We start from the raw sequence: 22,949 nt of genomic DNA, 5'->3' as shown, positions 1-22,949 counted from the left end.
ACAAATTACCATGGTTCCATTGAGCCTAAAGTACAGTCGACTTTGTGTAAAATGTCTTAGTCTGGCAAAATGTCTAAGTTTGGTCGGTCTGCAATGATTCTTTATCAGCAATCACCCCGTCTTCATATGACAGGAAACTGGCCTCTTAACTACTTAAAGGGTGAAGCCACTGAAGTTTATACTTCATATCAATCTACACCACTCATGGTAAGATTAACCTCGTACGGGGCCCTTGGGAGCGAAACGCCCCTGCTGAGGCCCAGAATAGTTTAAGAACTTCTCCAAGCATCAAGAAACCAGTCAGTAAATGAAAAGATAATTCCACTAGTTTTGATATTTGATCATAAAATTTTCAGGTATCATCTTTGTTAAGGGTTTTAGTTCTCAACTAATACATTTCTGACATTTAATACTTGACATGATAAAACGTTTATTAAAATAAATCAATGTCAGATGTGATGACAATAAATATAAGTGTGTGTGTGCGTGTGTTCTGTGATGGATTAATACCTTCATTCTTCTACTTCTTACCAAATCTGATAATATTTTACAACATGTGGAATACTTTAAAAGCAATATATAAACTAAAATGTATTGCCTATAGTACAGGTACATACACAACTACATACAGTTCGGCATCTAATGATAAGTGCAAATAGCAAAAAGTGTAAAATTAACCAAATAATAGGGAATGTATAACTGGGTATTGTGCGTTGGTAGTGCAAATTTTAATTTTTCATTAATCAAATTAATTGTCGACCCAAATGATACTGAGTAATCCTGTGTTATGTAAGGCCCCTGAGCAGCCACCTGCTTTAAAAATTCACAGTCCAGACAATTTTCTAAGTTATTCATCTTCCTGCTACAGGCTGAGACGTATGACAGTGTGCTAAAGAAATAGTCTAACTCTGCAGATCAAAACAACATCTGACATTCATTTCCAGTATCTTCCCCAACCCTTTTCTACAAACTCAATTGTTTCTCTTTCCCATGAGTAATTCTGTTACCTTCCTCGATATTGGTTTCCCATAATCCATCAGGGCTGCCATCAACAGTCTTCATTATCCCAGTGATGTTTTGGTGCACTGTGGCATCTCCAGTCCACGCAGACACTCAAAACCTGGCTTCGAGTTTTAATTCACTGTATCTCTGCAAACAAATCCATGTGGAATGTGCAGCGCACAGTCCCTCCAGAATATAGTCGCCCCATTAAAGGCCCTGAGGAACCGGCGGCTCAGAACTGGACATATCTCTGTGTGTGTGTGTGTGCATTGTGTCTCAGAGAAAGTGTGTGTCAAAGCTCTTATTGTTGGTTTACAGGGGAGACAAAGAGACACCCACGCAGAGATTTCAACACCTACAAATCTAAAAGATGTCAAGGGAATCTCAAAAAAGATAGTCAGGAAGGGTCAAATGGTGAGTGGACATGAATATGGGAAGTCTCAGTCGCTGCTCTGTGCTTCAGAAGTCTAGATGTGTTTGTGTGCAGTGCTGCTTTGAAGCTGCACAAGAGTGTCATGTGCAGTTCAACTGTGAAGATACTAGGTCAGTACTAGCTAGGACAGAGTGGGATTACTGTGTGTGCGTGTCTGTGTGTGTGACTGTGATGTAGCCATCAGCTGGTAGCAGTCTAACATGTTAATCCCTCGTAGATTAGCTGAACTGCTAGCATGCAGTTTTCTCAACATTTACCTCCTTTAATCCTTTCTAATTATTTTCCTCCTTCACATTTTTACCATCTTGTTGATTTAGTAGTGCTGTACATTATTTTAGTTTTAACCCTCGGCTGCTGTCTCTCTGCCTTGTCTTCATCTTCAACACAACATCTTATCTGTCATGAATAGATTAGTAGATAGATTACTGGTCCCTGCATTGCTCATCCCCTATCCAGCACCGTCAGATCGTTGTTTTCAGATTATAATGCAACTTGTAAACACAAACACGAGCTGTGTTTTCAGTCTAAAAAAACTGCTAAAACATGCAAGCATCAGTTGAACTTTAACATTAACCACCTGCAATGCAGAGGTCTTTCAGTGGATTTTTCCAGGTTTCTGTCTGTGCTGCTAATGTGACGTGCAGACAGACAAAGACATAGACGTGTGGGCAAAGCTAGCAGAGACAGACACAGCAGAGAGACACAATGATTAAAATGGCACAGATGCACAGAGACCAGAGAGAGACAGATTAAAAATCACAAGGGCAGAGTGAGTCCAGAATGACTGAACAGAGTGCTGCTTTATTGTTGCACAATGTGGTCAGCCTCATTCCAATCCCCCTCCTGCCCTTCATCAATTCTGAGATACTGCTGACTAACACACACACACACACACACACACACACACACACACACACACACACACACACACACACACAATGTATGAAAATCTACTATTCACCTTTTAACCAAATTACAACAAATTAAAGTTAAAAATTAGTTTAAAAGCTGAACAGAAGAACTGGAAGTTGAACAGTGAACAGGAGTTGTTAGGGATTAATTAATGTTCAGTTCACATCTTCAGAGGATCTGAAGCTACTGCAGCTTGTTGTCCTACATTTCAGTTGCAGCTGTAACAACTGTGTCAGCAGGTAATCAAATTTGGTTTGGCCTCACACGAAGTGCTGGCCTTGAGTCGACTGCAGGGTTTTAATGCGCTTTATTTAGCATGCACTAAAAGTGTAGCATTGTACAGCTAATAGAGCCAAATATTTTTCATAGGCTAAATTTATATTGGGTTGCAATTGAGCTAGCAATCAATCAAAGACAAATATGAAAATGACCTGACCCAGAATGTTGCACTAGAGCCAACACTGGGCAGCCAGGCTGAGCCTAACCTGGTGCAGACAAGAGGCAACGATGACATGATCTGAATTTAAGTCCTATAAGTAAGCACAGTAAGTGACCATCTAAGATTCATTTAAAAATCTATTATTTGCTATTTAAATATTCAGTAAGAAAAGGGATTTTAATCTTTCACAGTCCTGTTTCAGAGGAAACACCTTTGCCTGATTGGGGCAGGTGGTCATCACTCACAAGACAGCAATTCACACAGAGGCATAAATGAGTGAAAAACTAAAAAGACAAACAAAAAACGGTGTGAAACTACATCTCTTGCTTCTGTCTGGTCATAGCTGCAATGAGGGCGGCCCCTCTCCCGCTGCCTTCCTCAGTCAGCACGAACTTCACATCACACTGCGGAGCCAAAACCCTGACAGTCTCCTGGAGGACCCGAGAGAAACTAGAAACAACAGCAGAAGAAAAACACACAGTTTACTTGAACTGAATTATACACAACCTGGTCTAGATTTTGACCATTTGCCAAAACTAATTGAAATAACTCACTGTGGATGGAGTTTGTAGAGCGCCCCATCGACCCCTACTGTGATGTTCAGATGGTTCAGTCCTCTGTTCTCTCTGATCTTATCGACCACAGCTGCCATCCCTGCACCGCACAACTGAGCAGCTCGGCGTGATACCACCCTGCATACCTATGGGACAATGAAACATTTATCATTATTGCTTCAGTTAACAGTCTCCTTGTGCCACAGTTCGCTGAGCCAGACAATACCCCACTCCACAAAGCACTTGAAAAATGTTACTCAACCTCAAAATGAGGTTTCAACAGTGATTTCTTTTTAGATATTGCACGACTCAGAATTTAAACTCTTAACCTCCCTCTATTCTTTAGTCAATCTGAGACCAGAAGTACATCAAATATTGTCCCCGTTTTAAAAGTATAACGCTTAATATTAATGCATGCATATATTAAGTCATTCCTCCCAGTAGAAAAGCATTAATGAGCCTCTGTTGTTTTTAAATATAGTCTTTCTGATGTGGCCTAAATGTCTAGTGTGTAGGACTGAGAAGAATCTATTAGCAGAAATAGAAAACAATTTTTATTTTTTGATTATTTCATTTCCTAAATAAATATATTGTGTTCTTATTAGGTAACATTGTGCCCTTTATATATATCTAGATAGGGAGCAGGTCCTCGTTTACGCAACCAATCCTCATATTGCACCACCATGTTTCTACAGTAGCCCAGAAGAGACAAACCAAACACTCCCTCTAGAGAGGACCTTTAACTTGTCTATGCAGTTACCATACCATACGTCGTCCTACATGCTTGGAAGGCGTTAATGAGAGGAACATTTATTGGCTGCAACCTGCAATGAGACTAAAGCTACTAAATCTCTCTGATTGAGTAGAATGCTTCTCAAAGTGAAAGCCATCTTGAACAATGAGTCGAACCCACTCCATGTCGTGCTGGTCAGACACAGGAGTTCTTTCAGCTCCAGACTGGTCACAGCACAATGCACTAAGAGCGCCACAGGAAATCATTCCTGCCTGTGGCCATCAACCTGTGCAACTCCTCGCTCTATGTGTGCATAACCCATATTTATAAACATATTCATACTGATAATGTACAATAACTCATGTTCACTTTATTTTCATATATTTGTACATATTTCCTTATGTACTATTGGACTCTGGACTCGCCATGTGCAATAACCCACATTTATAACCACATTTATACTGATATTGTGCAATAACTCATGTTCACTTTATTTTCATATACTTGAACATATTTCCTTATATATTACTGGACTCTGGACTCACCATGTGCAATCATTTCTGTGCAATAATTTCCCGCTGTGCAACAACTCGGATCACAGGTTCACTTATCCTTGTACATATTGTTTATATATATTTCTTATATTTTTTTTACATTGATGCATGTATTCTTACTACAATTGTTTACTTACCCTCACTTATTCTTATTGGCTACATTGCTCTTTGTTCTTAACACTTGTGCACTTTGAGTAGGAGCTGCTGTAACGAAAGGTAATTTCCTGCTGGGATCGATAAAGTGAATCTGATTCTGAAAGCCTACACACTCAGCCTTTAAATTACACCCATGTTTTCCCTGTAGGAGGTCAAAACATCTACGGTTAGCACTGTACTAAACTCTATGTGTGTGTAACCTGTCTTATTAGATCAACCTGTAAAATGGCCTTTTACTTCAAAACCACACAGGTCTCATAGAAAACATCGGCTCATCTACAAACATGACATTTTACTCATTTCTTTTCTGTGTTCTACCTCTTTGACAATGATGCTGTCGTTGCAGGTGCTGTCGAGGCCAAGCTGCTGCAGAATGGATCTGACCTGCAGTAGAGCCAGGCGGTCACTAGAGGGAGACAACACATGACAGCACCACTCATTTAGAACTGAAGAGGCGACTTGGATATGTAGTGAAACTATACAGTCAGTGGTTTTGGGGCATGCAGCCATATATCCACAGGAGATTTGTGTGACATGTTTGAATATTTGACTGAGGTGTTTCTCCTACCACTCTATTTGGGACAAATAGGGAGTTTGGAATATCCCAGGCGTCTTCAAGGCATCTGTGACTCGTCCTCTGAACAGCAAACCTCCTCTGGTTAAATCCAGTAACAGCTGCCGGACAATTTCACCTAAATACATCCCACCGATCAGCTTTTCAAACCTAAACAGACACACAAAAAAGGATGATCACCAACATACCTACCAAGTCTGACAACACACAACTTGAGCATGAGACACGTAGGTGGAAAATATCGGCATAAAACACGATAGAAGGTAAACCACACGGTACAAGCAGGTAGCAATATGTTTTCACAGTGAGTGTTTCTACCTTTGTTTTCCAGGGTTGAGTGAGTTTTGGTCCATCTCTATGTCGTAGCGTGTGATGATATCATCCATGGAGCCATCGTCACCCAGACTTCCCCACTCTGTATTTATACACATCTGTGATATATTGGCCTCATCTTTCTCTCCTTCGTCCTGCCAAGTACAAAAACCAATGAGAGGAATTGATATATAAGTCCCACAACAGAACCGAAGCTCACAGACAGCCCGAACAAGGTAAGATTTGTTTTCCTACCCTGTCCTCCGCTCCTTCAGACGGACAGCTTGGTTTGATCTTCTCAACGTTGTTCAGTTCCTCCATGTAACACACATTTGTGCCAGATCCTGTGAAGCAGACACATATTGAATAGGATTTTGTAGGAATTTTAGAAATACACAAACAGCCTTAAATTGTGTCAGCTCAATGTTGTGAGTGTAAACGTTCCAGCTCTTTCAGTTTAAGTTACGAGTCGGTTTGAATTCAAGGACCAGTGTCCATGACTAATATATCTAGTATCCAAAATGTCTTCACACACCAACAATGAGTCCAACTTCACACTGAGGGTCTTCATAGGCGCAGCTCACCATTGTCCCAACTGTGTCATTGATAATTGCGACTATGTCCAAGTCAAAGTCCTGTAGACATAAACACAATGTGTGTGGGCACACAAACACATTCATACATATTGGACTCGTATGAACTTCATGTGCTCTCTCCCCTCATCAGTCAAAGCCCTGATATTCGTTATAAAACTTGCTGTAATTTGACTCACGTTGCGTCTCTTGATGGCCTCCTGCAACATGTCAGTAACACTTTGTCCTTCACAGTGTGAGGCATTGAAGCCTTTGGTCCAGGTCACCAACGTGGCCTACAAGTCACACACGGGTTGAAAAAGATGACAAAGAAAAATATAATTAGTGTTTATTCTTTGTAAGTTATTTAAGAACCATAGCTACAATAAAAAGGAAGTCATTCTTGTATCATTGGTTGCTATTCCAGTAAGAAAAGGGTTTCTTCCGTAGCCGAACTCAAGCTGAAAGACCCCCACTCTGATGTCCGTGCTTACTTTATTAATGGCTTTCTGGTCGCAGGGAAAGGAGAAGGTGAAGCCGGCAGGAAGGCGAGCATTCTTCAGCCCCATGTAGTCCAGGAAGTCACTTACACACTGTGCTATGTGATCAAACAACTACAGACAGAAAACAAATAAAACTTATTTAGATAATCCATCATATATGTGTTTCTTGGCTCTGCAAATAAAATATTTCTTAATTAATTTATTTACACTATTTCAGTGGTCAGCCTGTCTGTGTTATGTTGTTTACCTCTTCTCCAGACCCTTGCATCATCTCCAGTGGCACGGTGTAGATTTTATGGTAAAGATGGGAGCTCTGCTGAAGACCTGTTTTTAATTTTACCTGCAAAGCTCTGAAGTAGGTTCCTCCCAGATCAAAGGAGAGGAAGTTCCCATGCTCTGAAAAAACACACACAGAAAATGTGTAACCGCGTGCGTAATTGACAGAGGTGTGAGTGTTGTGGCAGGTTTAGTTCCTGACCTGTGCCGTCAGGTAGACGGTGAACAAGCGAAGGCAGCATCTTGACGGCAGAGGAGCCTCTCGTCTTCAGCCCCGCCTCCAGGCCCGCCCTCATCCTGGCCTTGACCAGCTGCAGCTGCTCTTGGCTCAGTCTGAAGGGCGCCAGTGTCTCGTCCACCTGGAGTACCGCAGACATTGTGTATCAGGTACGAAAAGAAATGGCAAAGATGATCCAACAGTGCAGGACAATAGCAGTGCGCTCATGCACCCACACAGATCCCTAACCTGTTGCTTCCGTGATGCAAGACGCTGGGCGACTGCTGTGACCAGGGCGGCACCTTTGCTGCTGCCGTGGTCTGAGACGACGAATCTAACATTACACTCAGGAATCAACCGGCGCACAACTTTATGGAGGCGTTTGGAATACCTGAAATAAAGAAGCAAACAACATTCATACATAAAAGTCTGACACAAGATGGCAATCTTGTTTAACTGGCCACAGACATGTGACCAGTCAGAGTATTTTATATGGTTGTATTATTTTAGGCATAAAGTTTGCAGGATTTATTTTAGAGTTGTCTGCTGTCGGCTGTCAAGTCTGAACCTGATCCACAACTGATGATTGATTTACTGACTCTACTCTATTTTTTTTTCACATCTCCCAGTTTTATGTGTCACAGAGGAGATAAAACATGTGTTAATGATCAAACTGATGTCCAGTCGTGGCAGTGAGCTCCCATACAGCAAAATTACTAAATCATCCATAGATTGTATTATTTGCAGCTTTCCATCAAAAATACAGTATTTTCCTATTCATGTGCGCTGCCAGCATATGAAAGTTTGGTGACTTACTGCGGGTGTGTCTTATACAGCGTTCCATCCACGGCCACAGTGATCTTTAATGCCCTCAGATTTCGGTTTTGCCTGATTCGGGTTAAGATGCCAGCCAGTCCTGCAGCCACCAGGTTTGAGGACCTGAAGGACACTATGGTGCTGACTTGTTGGACAGCGACACAGTCGTCAGGTGTCGGGTTCAAACTAAGCTCCGTTAGGATGTCTCTGGTGTTCTTCAGTCCATTTTTGTTCCTGAGAAATCAATAATTATATGTAATTTAATATCTTGCTGTTTCCAGACAGAGACACAGTCTTTGTGACACAGTAGAGACAAAGATAACTTACTCCTCCATGGCAGCCACGTTTTCAGTAGTTATTTTGCCTTTGGTCCTCAGGGCCTCAGACACGTAGCCGTCAAACAGCAGTCCCAGTTTAGCCATCTTTAATACGACCAGTCTCACTAGCTCACCCAGATACATCCCACTGATCATCTTCTCAAAGCTACAATAAGGGAACAGGTGTGGAAACAGACACACAGAGGTTGAAGGCTGATATGGTGCCACATCATGTCACATGAAGAGAAGATGACAACACCTGGTTCTCTCACGTTTGCTTTCCAGGATTGATGGATGCTGCGTCAATCTCCCTGTCATACTCGGTTATGAAATCCTTCAGGGTCCCATCATCTCCAAAGGCTCCCCACTCAGTGTTCACACACATCCGGCCCTCGTCTCCCTCCACCAGGTCAACATGACGCAACTCCTCCATGTAGCACACATTGGTGCCTGTGCCTAAAAACACAGACATATACAGGATACACGTACAGTTACTGCGTTTAATCTAACAGAAACTATCTACTTTCTTCTTCTTTACACTTTATTAACTTTATTACAAGTTATTAAACATAAAGACACTTTAATTTCAAAGTATATTTTAATTATAATATTTTAAAGCAACCCTACTTTAACTGAACACATATCGTATTAATGAATGCAATAAAAATATATAACCACCAGAGGGAGCCAGAAGCTAAGTAAAAGTGCATCGGTAACATTTTTCTAATTTTGAAATTACTTGATTACAGCTCATTTTACAGGGAGGGTACTGATTATTTTTTATTTTTTGAGCCTGTAATAACTGCTTTGTGAACAGACAGAACGAGAAGAAAATTCTGTGTACAAGTAGTTTTTCTGAGCATAAACTTAAGTAACTTACTTTAACTTGTCCATACAAGGCTCAGTCATTAAACATCATCCCCCTTTTTGCTTTGGATCAGTAAACATTTGATCCTTTTACCAGATCTGCCCTAGAATGGTTATTTACATTCAACTTTAAATTTTGTGAACCTCATTCCTGAAACACGAGAAGAGGCCCCAACAGCAGATTGTTTTTTTAAAAGCAGTGATCAGCCTAAAAGACTGGAGACAACTGGTCAAAGTGAGGACTAGTATCAATGATTATCATGAAGGGAATGAATGTACTAACCAATGATGAGTCCTACTTCACAGTTCCGATCCTCAAAACCACAGGTCATCATGGTCGCTACAGTGTCATTGACTATAGCTAACACGTCAATGTTCATACCCTGCAGAGTGAATTACAATAATCACAGTAAAGTACGTGCAATGGTCAGTGTTTCTATAGTGATAATATAGTGACTTGTATAATGGACTTTGTCTGTTGGTAGCGATGGGGCAGTATAAATAAAATAAAATGAGATGGGTAATCCTCGTGGCCTCCTACCCCAGTTCTGTCAATGGCCTCTCTGAGGGTTTGGACCACATCTTTTTGCTGGAGGCTTCGGGCCCTGTAGTTCTTACTCCAGTTCAACAATAATCCCTGCAGAGAAAAAACAAGAGGTAAGCAGGATTTAGAAATCTAAACCTAAAAGGGTTGACGCCATGTTGTCACACAGAGTGGAATAAACTGCAGGTACAGGTTATGAAAACCACACGTTTCGATGTATTCTGTCACACCTGATTCAAAGCAGGTTGTTCGCAGGGGAAAGAGAAAGTGAAGGCCATAGGATGTTTCTTCTCCAGACTGATGTTCTTCTCCTGGAGGAATTCCTTTAAAGACTCTGAAACGTGGTCAAATAACTGCAGAAAAACAACCAGACAGAGAGTGACATGTCACATTTTTCATTTTCTCCTCAAAGCCTCCGCGTCTGCTCATAAACTGGTCCGATAACAGATAACTGGTCAGCATGTCTCACCTCTGCTCCTCTCGCACTGAGCAGCTCATTTGGTATTGGGTAGGTCTTCTCCTCCATCTCTACTTCTCCTCTTCTCAAGCCCACGCCCTCTCTCACTTTAACGTGGAGCACCTTGAACTTTGAGCCTCCGAGATCCAGCACCAAAAACTGTCCTTTCTCTGCAGGAGTGGACACATTAAATGTTTTTTTTTTGTTTGTTTGTTGTTGTTGTTGTCTACCAAACAACATTACTTAAAAAAAAAAGCCTTAAGGTCAGTAACCTGTTCCATCAGGAGTGGAGCTGACATGTGTTGGCAGCATCTTCACGGCCGCGGCTGCATTGCTTTCACCAGAGAGCCCCTTCTTCATTTCAGCCTGGAAACGAGCTGAGATGTCCCTTAACTGGTCGTCATGGAGACGCATTGCATGCAGAAACCTGTCCACCTGAAAATAATAATAAAAAAAATAATAGAGGGTACTCAAAGCAAAGAGAATATGTGTATGTCCATAGACTGGATTCAAATGACAGAGATCTATAATCACAGAGTCATAGGTGGACTGTGGTTCAGTTTGAGTGATTCACTTGACAAAGTGTCAGAGAAGCTGCTGTTCTTTGTTCTCTTTCAGTCAAAAAAATAGGAGCCCAACTATATTCTGATGGGATTTGATTATTTGCCGTCAGGCTCAGATTATCTGTGTCCCAAAAAATACTTTTTAAAAGGAGTAACTCAGTCTAGTTTCATTGTAAGACAGGGGGAAACCAGGACTTTGAAAACAATGCATGACGTAGGAGGGATGAAGCTAAGGTTAAGCCCCACTCACTGTCACCTGGCTGAGATATAACTTGTTTGTGCTGTGGGCGTTGTTTAATACAGCATGTGCGTCGAGTAGCTGTGACACTGCCAGGGAAGGATGTTAATCATTGCTCATGAAAACAGGAATGGTGACACAGTAACCGCTGATTACACCACCTTGATCATCTCTCTACACCACTGGCCACAGCCTTATCTCCGACCAAGTCAGTCCTTTACATGCATGTTTTCCACAAGTTTGGGGTCATTCCAAAACACACATATCACAAGCATGTAATTTTTTATTCACATCATCTCAGAACTGCTTCAAAAGTAAGTTATGAAACACTTCATCAGAGCCGTCAATAAAGATGACACGCTTCATCTTGAACTGTTACAGAAGTAGTGACTTAATGATTAGCTTGTATGGTTTGAATGAGAAGTGTGATTTCAATTCAATGACCAGACCAGAAAAAAAAAAAGCAATAAATCCAGCACATTTAATTTCCATAATGATTATCGAATCTTTTAAAAGAATGGGTGGAGTACCTCAAATAACAACTCACTTTTTTTGTGGGGTCCTCCTGGAGTTTGGAGAAGAGGAACGAAACAAGATGAAGAGCAAACATCTTGACGCACAGAATGTACCACCGTGAAAAACTCTTCCAGTCGGTTTGGATTGAGCATGCGCTTCAGTCAGCGCACGATGCGAGTGGACGGGCTTCAACGCCGTGATCAAAACTGTGTTCACCGTGTGCACATAATAACACGAAGGATATCTGCTTGGTCCCCTCCTGGCTCTCTGCTAGTGTTATTGTGTTCTCAAAGAGTCCACTGATCAGAGACCAACCTCTGCACTGGCTCAATGATTAACAAGCCAAAGCTCATCAAACACCATCATAATTTCCTCCACTCTCTGTCCAAATGCCCATGCCTGTATTTAGTTATATAATGACTCTATTGAACGAGACCTTAAATGGAGTTCTGCAGAATTTATACAGTATTTTTGATTTTGATTTTTATATTTTATGATGCATTGTCTGTGATTTAAGTGGGCTTCCTACCTAGACACTTACTGACAAAACAAATCAGGTCTACATATGATGTTGGAAACATCAGAAAACAGGCTGCATCATTACACAAATCCTGTGACAAATTGTACAAACTGACACAACATTATAGGATGCAAATTCTGGTGCAACACACACCGATCAGACGTGGGTCTTCTGAGGGTGTCCTGGGGTGTCTAGAAACAGGATGTTGTTGGTGGGGGGCTTTGGGTCCTATGGGTTGAGGGGAGGGTCCTCTGTGGATCATCCCCACACACACTTAATCAGTTGGGGATCTAATGAGTTTGGAGGCCAGTTTGCTGTTCACGTTTTTGTGTGTCAGGCTGCATCCTGCTGGGGGTGGCTGCTGCCATCAAGGAGTGTCATTACTATGGGGTGGGGGTGTCTGGTCTGGTCTAAGTGGGTGGTACATGTCTAAGTAACATCCACACAAATGCCAGGTCCAAATGTGTCCCAGCAGAACATTACATTGTCAATGTTATTTACTTCTCCTGTCAGTAGTTATAATGTTGTGGCTGATTGGTGTGGCTGGCATGCATTTAGCATTTAGCATTCCTTATTTACTCTAAACATGAAGCCAAGACAGTGATGCCATTCTTATTTTATTAACATCCTCCATCTTACATGTACAAACAAGAAAAAAAATATAGTATGACACTAGGACACTCTTCTGATCATCGATGCAACACTCAGAGAAGTTACATATAATATGTAGTCCATTCAATAAACTGGGCGCATACAAATTAAGTGCTTTCTGATTACAAATATACTGCTAAGAAAAGTATTATTGTTTCCACATCATTTCTCGTCCAGCGTCCCATAAAAACTGGCCTATTTCGTTTAAATCCATGTGGTGATACATTTGTATTTCATATTTTATTACATCCCGCTGCAATGGCTGAATCTTTCCTGACACCAGGTCCTTCAGAAGGACACTTTTAGTTCACAGCATCCTGCACTAGAAATATTTTGCAGCACTAGTTAGCTGATCTGTAGGTGTATGCATGGAAACGTACCAAGGTGACACTTGAAGTGCAGGTAAAACAAGTGCATTATGTAAAATCATTTCATGACCCAGTAATCTGCCACACACCTCATTCTAAACGACCAGACTCAAACACCACGGTGGAGTTTTAATATTTAAAGCTGGGGCTCATAGCTTGTTGTGATACTCTGGGTGTCCGTACATCCTTTATAACTGCTTCAAATCATGACCGATCTCAACCAGAACAGGTTATATCCTAGACTTGTGTCAGTTCTTGATGTCCACTGGAACAAAACTAACCACGTAAAATGTCAAAAACAGAACCAGTTAGCCTCTTCATTTCTTCTTCTTCATTTTGTTTACTTTTTTGCGACTGAGCTGTTCTGTACCAAGATCGTTGACTTTCACCTTTTGAGTCTGAGACCACTCCTTCTGCAGCTGCTGGAGCAACTCGGGGGTCAGCAGTCCGTCTCTCAGTAGACGTTTAGACAGAGAGTTGGAGTCTGCCACCTCACTTGACTCAGTTTGTCCCTTCTGACTTTTGCTTTTGAGAGAATGACTGCCGCTCACAGGTCCATTATTACCACTGTTTTTTCCGTTCTGTTCTCGTAGAGGGTCACTGAGGGCTGGGCCAGTGGCTCTGATGAGACGGGTGATATTCTGGACGCCCTGCTGGATGATGTCATCAAGCTCCCGCTGGATTTCTCGAATTGAGGCCGTGTCTGGAAACATGTCCATGAAACGGTAGCTACGGAGACAGTCGGCAACAGTAACAAGGATTACAACGACAAACGTTCACAGACAAGACTTTTAAAAAATAAACAATAGATGACAGAAACAAGGATGCTGATCATACATCGACACAATGTATTCATATACCTTTTGCTCCAGCTATAAAATTAGCACAATTTTCCCTTTAAAGCTGGATGTGAACAGACCTTAGTTTAGCTTTTTAGAAAACCTTCAGGTTTGAATGTTCCAGTAAGACAGATATTTTAGAAGCATATAATGGGAGAAGCAAACCAAAGCAGACCTGTCTTATGGATAACCTAAATCTTCTTCAAAAGCCTGAAATTTTCACCCTGAAAACCGTAACACGCAGACAGAAACGATTAGACCAACAGGAAATATACACCTACCTCAACCAGAGGTACAGATCCAGCACGTCATGGACCGCTTCCAGGTGAACCAGGTCTTTGATATTTTTGGGTGCAGCCAGGGGCCAGCTGATGTGGCGACAGACCCAGTCAAACGTCAGGGGTTCGTCTCGACTGAACTGACGGGCAAACTGACGGAAACAAGATTCAATAAAGCTGTGCAGGATACAGTGCAAAGCAGAACTAACAAGGAACAACCAAACTAACGGAAGACGGGTACTGGAGCATGTTGAGCTTTTTCACAATGCAAATATTAGAACTGCAATAAGGATATTCTTATTTGCATTTAAATTGTACTAAATATTTGTCTTAGCACACATCAAAATCAACAAGTAGAATCCAACATTGAATCTCAAAGGTCGCTTGGTAATGATAATGTTATTGTGGAACTAATCTCGTTATATAAGTATAATACAACGAGAACCATAAAGTGGGAGAGTTTATAGCAGAGTGACTATAAATGACTCACTGGATCATTAGAATAAACAACAAAGACTGAAATGTCAGCAACAAGTGATTATTAACCTCTACCCTAAACCAACAAACCACTTCATTTGCTACACATGAAAAACTTTTGTCTTCTCATCAGCATCTTCCTCCCATCTTCCATTTTTTTTTTTAAACGAAGTCAACTCATCCTTACCTTCAGGAAGGATGTGCACACAAAAGGCTGCTTTTTGTTGATGGGAGCGGTGCAGAAGACGTAGCGCGACCTCAGGTTAAGTGGTATGTGTTGAATCATGTCGGCCAGGAACTTGAAGTCGTCAATGTTGCAGACAAAATACATACCGTCCACCTGAGAGAGGCTGACAAATATGTCCTGAAAAAAAGAGACGCACACAGAGAGAGAGACAGAGCACTGAAAGTTTGTTGGTGTAAAAAAATGCAAGAAAACCACAATCTGGTGGATATCCTGTGTCCCATGAAGATTTAAAAAAGATTTTACAAAACATGTCACAACAAGAACTATCATCCTCATCACTTCCACACACTGTTGCTATAATCCCTCATGAAGCTGTGAAGATAAATAAACAGGTGTTTGTACTTACAACAAGGTTGGACAGTGTAGCGTCAGGCAGGTGATAAGCAAACATCTCTATCTGTTCTGCAGTCGGATGCAGACCAGCAGCCTAAGAAAGAGATAAAGATTGGAGAAGGAATGCACTCACAAAAGTGTGTTTTCATGGTCTAGATGAGGCTGTATGTAAAATCCTCACCTCTACGCTATCTACGGGCTGGCTGAGTATTTCCTTCAGGATGGGCAGGTCCTCTCTGTGCATGGTCGTAACTTCTCCCTCTTTAAATTTGGAGGAGAACCTGCAGCAGGTGACAGAGAGGGCGTGATTTAAACCTCAACCTGACAGAAACTAAAATGACATTATTGTTTGATTGTACAATAATACAATGACTATTGCACTATTGTATCTCATATGCACAATAACTTGTTAAAGAAATGAAACAAACCTTCCAGCGCGCCCAGCGATCTGCAGAGCCTGTGATGTGCTGATGGTCTCCATCTGCTTCTCCCCTTTCTCATTAACATTAGGCTTTATCAGGCTGTTGAAGATGATACGTTTTATACTCCTGTAAAAGAAGACGGTCAAAAGCAGACATGTGAGCTGAGATGATAAAGTCCACACAATTTATTAATGAAAATAAAAATAAACATGAGCCTGTAGAAATGATAGATGACAATAAAAACCTAATATGTCAGAAAATTGGAAATGTGACATTGTTTCAACCAGGCAAGTTGTAGTTTACGTCCATTTATTTTGATGAATATCATCTCACCTTTGCTCAGCCAGATTTATTGTAAATGTCACACACCAACATGATAATGACAGAAATTGTTGTTGTTTACTCAAATGATCTTGCTCCTACTGGGAAACTTTGAGGTATTTTCATCCAACACACATGCGCAGTTGACAAAAATACCGTATTGAACTCAAGCGAAGCGAAGCGAAACTTCGATATGAACGTAAGAGCCGCATGGAACTGGGCAAAGAGCCACCTGAGCCGCGGGTTGGCCAGCCCTGCTTTAGAGCTATGATTCCCAACCTGTGGGCTGTTGCCCCCTGGTGCGCCATGAAGGTATTGCAAGTGGGCCACCAAATCATTTCATTTGACGTTTGGGTTTTGGTCACGTCCTGTGACACTGTACGTCAAACACCAACACCGTGACATCTTAATATGATCCAGTTTTTATTTTAAAAGGAAAAAGCCATAAGTAAGAGTGCAATGTTTTAATTTAGTTTGGTTGATGTTATTGCTTTTTCTGAAATTGAAGTTTCATCTTTATATCAGGTTTGTGTTTATTTGTAAACCCATCGATTTGATGGGCTTCTGATATTTTTTGTTTGGATCTGATATTGCATGTCAGATTGTTATATATGAGAATGCATTTCCCCATTGTTTAAGGATACCATTAGTTATGAATCATTTGTTAATTAGCCTGTTACAGACAGCCCCTTGGTTGCCATGTCTGATATCGTTGTGCTGTTGATGGACAGCTCCTTGAATGATGGATTAAAAGTGGGCACTGAGTTGGTAAAGGTTGGGAACCATCGCTTTAGAGCATTAATTCATAATATATGATGGTGCTTACAGGTTAAGGCCCATGCCGATAGCATCAGTTGCAACCAAGATCTTGCAGGGATCATCAGGGTCATTGAACTTCTTGGCCTGGGTCAATTTGGTGCCTGTAAATCACAGAATATTTCACACAAAGCCTCACAAAAATCTTTTAAAATAATTCTGAACACATTACTTATTGCATAATTATTGCATTAATTATTTTTCATTGACTTTGCAATTAACTTTTCTTTCCCTCCTAAGGACTAATTATCATATTACACAAGTACAAGTACTCTCACCTGGAGGTAAGCTGCCATAAATTACAGCACATTCTTGGCCTCTCGCTTCAATCTGTCGACTTATGGAATAAATGTCACTTTTACTGAAGCACACGACACAGTCTCCTGGTCTCAGGTTGTCTAACGACTCCACAGCATGATCCATGACTGAGAATGGAGTTAAACGCTGGTAGGTGTGAAGCTGAAGACAAAGGCAGAGTGGAGAGAAAAAGAGGAAACGTTTAAAAATGCTGGAGGACACCATGAAGAATCTTTCTGCTGTGAATCACAGCCTCACCTCCACCTCCTCTCCAGTGGTGTACATGAGCTCTCTGACAAACTCTACAGCTGCTGCTTCTCCGCACACATGGACCTCCTCTGCACAGACACCTACAGATACAGGTATAAGAAAGCTGCTCATTTAGCTTTAGGCCAAAGTTAAATACAGGGAACAGGAAAGTGAAAATCTCCTGAATCTGTTTATATGTTTTTAAGTGTGTGTTACAAACCCAGCAAAGCTCTAGTCCAGGCCCAGCCTCTGGAAGGATCTCTGATCATTTGAATTTCATCAATCACAGCCACCTCATCTACAGACACAAACAAACAATGAGAAAATGATAAGCTCTTCATCAAACCAAAAATTATTTACTAAATAAATATGATTTTTTAAATTTTTTTTTGTAAGTTTTGGATTTTAATAATAAACGTTCCAAACGTTCCAAAATGAGACAGACCTACAGGCTTAAAACGTTACTGAAAAACAAACAAACAGTCTAGTCTATAAAGACAATCACATTTTTCCAAGACAAAATAGACATTTCACACAAACATTTCTTTCTTTCAGGATCATCAGCATCCAGTATGTGTCTTGTCTACTTACAAGGTGTATTGACGTTGCACATCTCAATAGTGCAGGCCACATGACCAGATGCTCGACCCTCAAGGTCTATGAAGGTCCTCTCCTCTCCCGTAACTAAGTCACATGATACACCCTGGAAGCACATACAAAAAACAACAGTCATCACTATCAGTAAAGAGACAAAAGATGATGTAATGACAATAAATGCATAGACGTGTAATGAAAAGATAGGACATTAATCCCTTAACATGCCTAAAAAGGACATACCCAACAGAAATTGAAAGCCGTTCTTGAGCCATTTGGTGTTCAGCTAAGAAACAGTCAGAATGTGTCTAACCTGTCAACCTGTAAATCAATGTCTTAAAAAGTTCATTAGCTATTCAATGCGCCACTCACCAGATAAGTGCTCTACTACTGGCTTCAGCTTCACGCGACAGAATAAGAGCAGGTAGGTTTTGCGCACCAGCAGCTCACCACTGTTGTGTGACTGTAGACACCGTAAACGGCCGTCTATTGTGTCAAAAGAGGTGTCAATCAAACGTTCAGCGTTCAGAGCTGCTGCAGCAGACAGTACGCCGTTATAGATAAAAGTCTTGGTGTGGATTAACCATTTTACCAGAGGACAGTTACTGGACACTTAGCAATGTACCAGGACCAGTTTTATCTGGCCTTGGAATACTATGAGGCAGAATAGATGAGTCGTATATGTTTTCATGTTTGCGACCGGTAAGAGATTGTAAGAGAGTGTTTTACTGAGCCTGAAGTTATAATTGTATCCTGAATTGGTAATATAATCTCAAGAAAACAATGTACATGTTGGCACATAGACAGGGCTGAGTTTAGTTGCAGTTAAGTTGCAACATTTAGGGTTAAGGGATACTGTCTCATTAATAATAATACAACTTTTACAGTTCAATCTAAGACCAGTGAGGTTTTGAGCAGCTGTGGTCTTTATACAACTTATACTTATACAACTTATAAATATGAGTGGAATTCTCCTTAAAACAAAACGGATGACAGATTAAATCAGATACGCACAGCACTGTTGCTTTTCTCAAAGATCTCGTGGGCCAGCAGTTTCAGGGGCCCACAGTAGACTCCAGACTTAGCAGCCAGGTAGCGCTGGATGGCGTGGTAGGTTTTACCACTGTTAGTGGGCCCAGCATGGAAAATCACCTTCCTCTGGATGGCACGGGCCTCGGGATACCTGAGGATCACAAACAAGCACAGTGAAACGTGTGAATTACAATTGAATTACAGAGACTTCACTATGATACTGTATGTATGGTAGGTGGACTGGCTCTGTACTACACACCAGTTGGCTGGGACTCTGAGGTCTGAGATCTTTCTCAGATCATCCATACAGTCCAACATGGGAAAGATTTGCTTGGCATGGCGAATGAAGTATGGGTAGATGTCATCTACGTGACCTTGGAGAAAAACAGATGTCAAGGTTTTTGAAGGAATTGTTTTAAAGTAGCTGCAGACAGAAAAACCCCATCATAAGATGACAAACCTGCTCCGCAGCAGATGTCGTTGAGAATAATATGCAGGTCTGCAGGGAGGGATGCCATTTCCAAGACATACTTCCTGAAGCTGATGAAGGCCTGGTGGAACAGACGACCTGTTTACAAGGAAAGAGACACATTTGCTTTCTGGGACACACAATGAAGGGGTGCTCTGCCGACTTTGAGGTCACAGTGGATGATGGGAATGTGGAGATTGTAACGGTCTTCTGTTACACTGATGTCTGCATGTGCATGCTTTACATGTGTGTAGTAATTTATTATGATGCTTTGGACACTTTGCACCAACTTGTGGGAGATGTACTTACTGTCCAGTCCATACTCTCCTGCCAGCTTCTGCATTTCTTTCCTTTTGTAAAACCGGTTCAAGACTTTCAGTAGTTCACCTGAACCAGAAACAGCAGAGAGACACTGGTATCAGGACACGAACAGAAAATACCCTCCAAGTCTGCAGACTCACAGATAGCACATGCACTGAGCAGACATGGAAATGCATATATCTGACAAATCTAATAACAATATTTTGTTAGACATCATCTCGTTTTCTTAAATGCTGACCAATTCCTCAAAATTACAGGCTATTTAATGGATTTACTCACTTTTCTCGAGCGGCTGGGTGAGCTCAGCTCCTACACTGAACTCAGCCGAAGGCTCAGTCTTCAGTGAGACGGGGACAAACAGTGATGTGTCCAGAGGCTTTGAAGAAGAGCTGTTGGAGGAAACATTTCTGCTGCACGCCACAGAAACAGACTGGTGTTGTTCATGTAACAAGCTAGACCCAGGAAACACATGACAGATGCGGCTCCGGGTTATGTGGCGTTGAAGCCGACAAATCAAATAAACACTACGGTTTACTGACATTATCGTTGATTTATATCCGCAGAGTTAACATATTCTGTGGGATACGTTATTATTCTCTCTCCATACTGTTTAAAAAGTCTAAATGTGTGGCGTAGACACTAACAAATCCCATAGAGGACGGTCAACAGTTTTTCTTCCTGCTAACGAAACGTGGAAGAGGACCAGCAGCGTTGTAGCTGTCCTCAGATGTGCCTGCATCAAAATCAAACAAAGAAATAGTTATACTAATTGTAAGACTGCAGTAACCTCTTTTGTGATGTTTTATTAAATGATTATGGTTAACAAATCTGGCTGAAACAGATTTTATTTTAAGCATATTAAGACATAGTAAAAATTAAATACTGGTAACATCTAGGACACCTCTATTATTGAACACCGTGCAGAGATCGTATATGCAGTGTTGAAGCTAACCTCTCCTTCTAATAATACGTCCCGCTTTCGGTCTTTGTAAGGTGCCTATGTCGTCAACTTTCATAAAAAAATGCGGTTTCGATAAAGCAGGATGGAGACTTGAATCCATAGACATATATACATAAATATATGCAGGGTTGGGAAGGTTAGTTTAAAAATGTAATCCAGTTACCTGTTAAAACTGTAATCAGAAACGTACTCTAAGCATCACAATATAAAAATAATGTACCTGGTTACTTTTAGTTACTTTTGGATCTCTTCAATCCCAAACATGCAAATAAATAAATAAAAAAAAGGTGTGTGTGTGTGTGTGTGTTGCTTTATTTGGAATAACTCTAGAGTACTAAAACTTGACACAGTTAGAGGTTAATTGTCTGTCTATTCATATTACTGATAAATCAACTGTTTATGCTCTACTGTGACAATCGACACGAAGCATCTGTTTGACGTTTATACACAGAAATGGTGGACACAATACATTGTAAGAGTTTAATTCACCCTGTCTTCAATTTGTCCTCATTTCAAATGTGATTTCAGCTGTTGTGTGTGGTTTTGTATGTGTGATTTCAACTATTTTACTCAGTTTAGCAGTGGTGATTTTGGTGAGGAAATTCTGGTGGGGCCATGCAGGAAAATCTTATAATCAATACAACAAAAAAAACGTAGCAGGAGATAACCCATGCACATGCCACATGAAAACACATCCCAGACAGGCCCGTCCACCCAGAAAACAACAACAACAACAACAACAATAATAATAATAATAATAATAATAATAATAATAATGATAAAACTCTACAGACAGGTAAACAACTCCGTGAGGTTGTGTCCACCCATACACACCCACACATGTATCACCAATTACACATTAACAATTATACACATAATTCAAACAATAAGTAAACTACGTTATCAATTCCATTTAAATTAAAAATAAATTAGACTCACAAGTACTTTTTGACAGGTCTGGTCAACCAAGCTTTCTGCTTGAACAACTCTTGGTTGAATTACCTTTTTTATCTTGAGAAATGCTTAAATCCTTGGATTGATGTGGTCCCAAACCTTTTATTTTCAACTTCTGCTCAGGTAGTAAACTCCTGAATTGTAAACTAGCCAGGTAGTCAACACAATTCATCACACAATTAATAAATGAATGTGTACTACCTCTCATTAGCCGCAGTATATACAGTCAATAAGTTAGCCAAGCTAGCGAGGCCTGTGCAGTCCCCGCCTCTCGCTTCAAATCAGCCAATGAGAAGCACACTGGCCTGGCCTTCAGGGCCTGCGCAGCATCAGACTCAACAAACTATTCACACACAACTACACTGAGAAAAGTGTCCACAGAGGGAATTGCTTTTGCCAAATGAAAACTGCGGACATTTTCTTCAGGGCAAAGTTGAATTTATCATTAACTCACACCAAACATTTATAGAGCGTATAATCCTTCCACCATCTGGTGTGTGCCATTGCTCAGTAGATTAGATTACATTCAACTTTGTGTGCCATCAGAGCAAGAATTTTTAAATAAATTCAGTTTACAAACAAATTCAACATTTAAAAAATTGAACATCTCAAAAAAAATCAACCTGACAATATTCAACCTCAAAAAGTGGAACATTGTAGTTAGTTAGTTTTGTGTAACTCCGCCCTCTGTCTCTGTTTTATGTTGCCCTCAAGCTGGGTTGTACTGATATTAACTGAACTATAATAAGTATGTAGGTAATGAGTGTTAATTTTTTAGTTTTCTGTGTTATCAGTCATGACAGACAGTTTTCACAGACCTTCGCTCTCTTGTCTGAGGCAGAGCAGCACTACCAGCGACAAGTAAGCCGACCCTAGGGAGGACTGAAATGAAAGAACTGCCATATTTTCCAAGTTGTGACCAGTAAACAGTATAATTTAGTACTTTATATAGTGTAATAGAATTAAGTCCTCCTGGCTACCTGTCCTCTATCTATCTATCTATCTATCTATCTATCTATCTATCTATCTATCTATCTATCTATCTATCTATCTATCTATCTATCTATCTATCTATCTATCTATCTATCTATCTATCTATTTATCTATCTATCTATCTATCTATTTAGGTCCATGCTGGTACAGCTGCTAATGAACTTGATGGACTTGATGCTCATCACCCAACCAGGAGTCAAGCCTTGAGAGCACCTGTCGTCCAGTTTGGGGGAGACTCTACCCCAAACTTTA

General features: G+C 40.8%; 2 protein-coding genes across 2 annotated transcripts; both read right to left on the bottom strand.

Annotated features, from left to right (window-relative positions):
• Positions 1-1,979: 1,979 nt before the first annotated feature.
• On the bottom strand, positions 1,980-11,842 carry LOC125006001 (hexokinase HKDC1-like). The gene is made up of 21 exons (XM_047581735.1): positions 11,587-11,842; positions 10,511-10,673; positions 10,251-10,408; positions 10,012-10,134; positions 9,779-9,874; positions 9,521-9,620; positions 8,643-8,826; positions 8,381-8,536; positions 8,054-8,287; positions 7,487-7,628; positions 7,223-7,379; positions 6,992-7,140; positions 6,736-6,855; positions 6,442-6,537; positions 6,205-6,304; positions 5,925-6,013; positions 5,676-5,824; positions 5,352-5,507; positions 5,102-5,189; positions 3,341-3,486; positions 1,980-3,236 (listed from the first exon to the last, which is right to left on the bottom strand). Exons 1-21 carry the CDS (start codon positions 11,647-11,649, stop codon positions 3,101-3,103), a joined length of 2,805 nt encoding a protein of 934 aa, XP_047437691.1. The 5' UTR covers positions 11,650-11,842; the 3' UTR covers positions 1,980-3,100.
• An 837-nt stretch (positions 11,843-12,679) lies between these two features.
• supv3l1 (SUV3-like helicase) lies at positions 12,680-20,483 on the bottom strand. Its single transcript, XM_047581589.1, has 16 exons — positions 20,069-20,483; positions 19,778-19,855; positions 19,460-19,567; positions 19,259-19,373; positions 18,982-19,150; positions 17,965-18,076; positions 17,594-17,671; positions 17,383-17,474; positions 17,106-17,286; positions 16,838-16,931; positions 15,697-15,816; positions 15,450-15,549; positions 15,282-15,362; positions 14,876-15,052; positions 14,215-14,363; positions 12,680-13,823 (listed from the first exon to the last, which is right to left on the bottom strand). The coding sequence occupies exons 1-16, from the start codon at positions 20,328-20,330 to the stop codon at positions 13,412-13,414; spliced, it is 2,328 nt and encodes a 775-aa protein (XP_047437545.1). The 5' UTR covers positions 20,331-20,483; the 3' UTR covers positions 12,680-13,411.
• Positions 20,484-22,949: the final 2,466 nt, after the last annotated feature.

Source organism: Mugil cephalus, chromosome 3, assembly GCF_022458985.1.
Source record: "Mugil cephalus isolate CIBA_MC_2020 chromosome 3, CIBA_Mcephalus_1.1, whole genome shotgun sequence".
Taxonomy (NCBI): domain Eukaryota; kingdom Metazoa; phylum Chordata; class Actinopteri; order Mugiliformes; family Mugilidae; genus Mugil; species Mugil cephalus.
The sequence above is the reverse complement of the archived record's forward strand: the minus strand, read 5'-3'. Positions and strand labels throughout refer to the sequence as shown.

What these genes read in the sequence shown, in the direction of transcription:
- LOC125006001 (XM_047581735.1), bottom strand. Translation starts at nt 11,649, where the DNA reads ATGTTTGCTCTTCATCTTGTTTCGTTCCTCTTCTCCAAACTCCAGGAG. An exon ending in AACAACCTGCTTTGAATCAG is followed by an intron (nt 9,875 to 10,011) that starts GTGTGACAGAAT and finishes TTTTCTCTGCAG; the next exon opens with GGATTATTGTTGAACTGGAG. An exon ending in TTGCATCACGGAAGCAACAG is followed by an intron (nt 7,380 to 7,486) that starts GTTAGGGATCTG and finishes GCGGTACTCCAG; the next exon opens with GTGGACGAGACACTGGCGCC.
- supv3l1 (XM_047581589.1), bottom strand. Translation starts at nt 20,330, where the DNA reads ATGTCAGTAAACCGTAGTGTTTATTTGATTTGTCGGCTTCAACGCCAC. An exon ending in CTCAGAGTCCCAGCCAACTG is followed by an intron (nt 19,151 to 19,258) that starts GTGTGTAGTACA and finishes TGTGATCCTCAG; the next exon opens with GTATCCCGAGGCCCGTGCCA. An exon ending in TGTGCACATCCTTCCTGAAG is followed by an intron (nt 14,364 to 14,875) that starts GTAAGGATGAGT and finishes TGTTTCCGTCAG; the next exon opens with TTTGCCCGTCAGTTCAGTCG.